The sequence below is a fragment of the Penaeus monodon genome, chromosome 4 (assembly GCF_015228065.2).
Source record: "Penaeus monodon isolate SGIC_2016 chromosome 4, NSTDA_Pmon_1, whole genome shotgun sequence".
NCBI lineage: Eukaryota > Metazoa > Arthropoda > Malacostraca > Decapoda > Penaeidae > Penaeus > Penaeus monodon.
The window spans coordinates 53,120,942-53,123,441 of NC_051389.1; the positions used below are offsets into that span (position 1 = coordinate 53,120,942).

Sequence of the window (2,500 nt, forward strand, 5' to 3'; positions counted from 1 at the left end):
AGTTCTTAACCTTTTTTAGAGTCACCGATTCCTTTGAGAATCTGATTGAAGCTATGGACGCCCTTCCTCAAAAATATTCATGTAAACACAACTTTGCAAGTCATAATGTGCTTTGTCTATTAATATTTGATTGTCTCATACATATATGAGAGACACAAATTATTATTAAACTTTAATGTAAAGAATCTAAAAAAACAACAACATTAATATAGATAATAACTTTATCTGATCGTCACGGATTCCCATCCACGGAAACCCCAAGTGTTCTTAGACCCAAGGTTAAGAACCCCTGTTCTAGATCATACATCGAACTGAGATGTTGCAATATGAGTAAAGCATTATGTGATAATTTCATACGGTAATAACTAGTCTTACAACATGTTCCATTTACACTATAGTTATTACCTTCACTTTCATTTTCTATCACAATTCTCCTTTATGTTTTGTCTTTCATGATTATTGTGAATATCGCTTTTGTTACCAATAGTTAATTTATTGCTACACCGAATATACTTTGATGCCATAATTAAACTCTTTAAGTATTCAGGTCTGATATCTCGTTATTTTAATAAAGATAATTATTACGGTTTATACAAGCTTTTGTTGTAATACGATTCCCCTTTGCAGCTAAAATAGCGAAGGAAACAAGCAGTGTTGTAATTATGTTGTAATTTCAACATTATCATAGGTAATATGGACATTTCATTCATAAAAGAATGTCACGCATCTCGTGTAGAATTCGCAAGGGAAAATACAAACACAAAGTAATGGAATCTTTTCCTCTTCTGCTACATAAAAATCATTGACACATTGACAGCATATTTTAATCATATTTAATATTTTCCCGAGTATTGGCAGATTTCGATGTTATTGTGAAAAAAGAAGCCTAGATAAAAAATACAAAGCGTCATGTTGACAGTTGACAACCCCACAAACAAACGTGAAATAATATTTTCGTCTTTAATGATACATTTGTCATAATACCATGATGGTGGTGCCAGATCTATCTGCCATATGAATACCTATGCTACTATTTATCATTCAGACGTACTGCAAGGAATGCCTTGAGCAAGTATATGAAAGGGTCTGTGAGAATATGCTGAAGATAAAGTTGGAGAACAAAAACAAAGATAGGTAAACGACAGTAATGTTAACCACAGGAGGAAGTTTGCGGGAATGGAGAAGAGGTGGATATGTGGGTAATATGAAATATATGGAAGTGGAGGTTGAATGAAGATATTGCACATAACAAGGGTACAACTGCAAATGAGTCCAGAACAATTAGTTTTTTTCTCTTCTAGGCGTCTGTGAAATGTATTGGTGCATCTACAACGCCTCCTTGGGTCCTTGGGAAGGGAGGACGCACAGGGGGCTCTTCTTGGTTAAGCAGGGCTCGTCGCTAACGTAAAAGTAGTGGGAGAAGGTGAGGGCCGCGCAGGTGGCAGTGGGAGGTTGTCGGGGAGCCTGCACGTAGTTGTAGCACTCACCATCGTTAGCCTGTAGGGTCTGGTTGAGGACGGGCGAGGTGAAGGTGCGAGTCTGGCAGCTCTCTGAGTGCCTGGCAAACAGAGGGAAACGTTACAGTTAGTAAAGGATATTATAATTATGTTTTCACAATCTGAAGTCTGTGGACCTGTACCCGCACTGCCCACGTGCCCCGCAAACCTACCTGACAGCCCAGTAGGGTGAGCCGAGGATCATCGGTTCATCGTTGACCCACGACCACCCGACCGTCTCGTTGACAAAACGTCCTCCGACCCAGAAATCGGTCGTCACCTCTGAGGGCGGTAAAAGAGGGTCAGTAAAATTTGAACTGACTCGAGTTGCCTTAGATAAATGATTAACCGGCGGGGACATGCAATATTCACTAGCTTTTTTGTGAATTTTGTTTGCAGACAGATGGCTCCAAAAGTGCTTAACCACCGAGTCAATAGTTAGGCATACGAGACGTCACATGATTTCCGTTTTCTTGAGTTTTCTGGAAATATATGTTTATGCTATTAATATCGACGATATTATTATCAGCATTGAAGTTATAATTATTAAAACGTTAGCAATAATACAAATGGCAATAAAAAAATTATGCTATTAACATCGGTGATGATATTGCCAGCATTGACGTTATGATTATTAAAATGTTAGTAACAATACTAATGGCAATATAAATTAAAAAAGAATGTTCACAAAAATCATGGAAGAGGTAAACAGGCGAGATGGGTAGGACTAGTAATCGACTCACTGGTGACTAAGTACTTGAAGAGCCACCTGTGTGTGTAAACACAATTGATAAATTAAAATAGCAGTGGACATGGCATGTATGAACAATGGAATCCCCGGCGGCATTGAGTTAGGATTCACGGGGGATATTTGTTTTCGCGAATAATTTTCAGCACAAAATAAGCAAATACAAATCTGGACCACTGCCACGGAGCATCTTTATTATATTAGCACCAAAAGGTTTTCCTATTTAATTTCATAGCAATATTCACCAACTTATTTC

At 38.0% G+C, this 2,500-nt stretch overlaps 2 protein-coding genes across 3 annotated transcripts in view; one reads left to right on the plus strand and one right to left on the minus strand.

The window, feature by feature from the left end:
• Positions 1-591, plus strand: part of LOC119572330 — a 6,810-nt gene extending 6,219 nt beyond the window's left edge. For both annotated transcript variants that reach the window (XM_037919380.1, XM_037919379.1), the window contains exon 4: positions 1-591. This exon is cut by the window's left edge and continues 518 nt beyond it. The gene's annotated coding sequence lies outside the window, so the exon portion shown is untranslated.
• Positions 592-765: 174 nt separating this feature from the next.
• The window catches only part of LOC119572331, a 5,691-nt gene continuing 3,956 nt past the window's right edge, over positions 766-2,500 (minus strand). The window contains exons 5-6 of the mRNA XM_037919381.1: positions 1,670-1,778; positions 766-1,558 (exon numbers count right to left, since the gene is read on the minus strand). Coding sequence (XP_037775309.1) covers positions 1,327-1,558; positions 1,670-1,778 — 341 coding nt within the window. The 3' untranslated portion in view covers positions 766-1,326. The remainder of the gene's footprint in view (positions 1,559-1,669; positions 1,779-2,500) is intronic.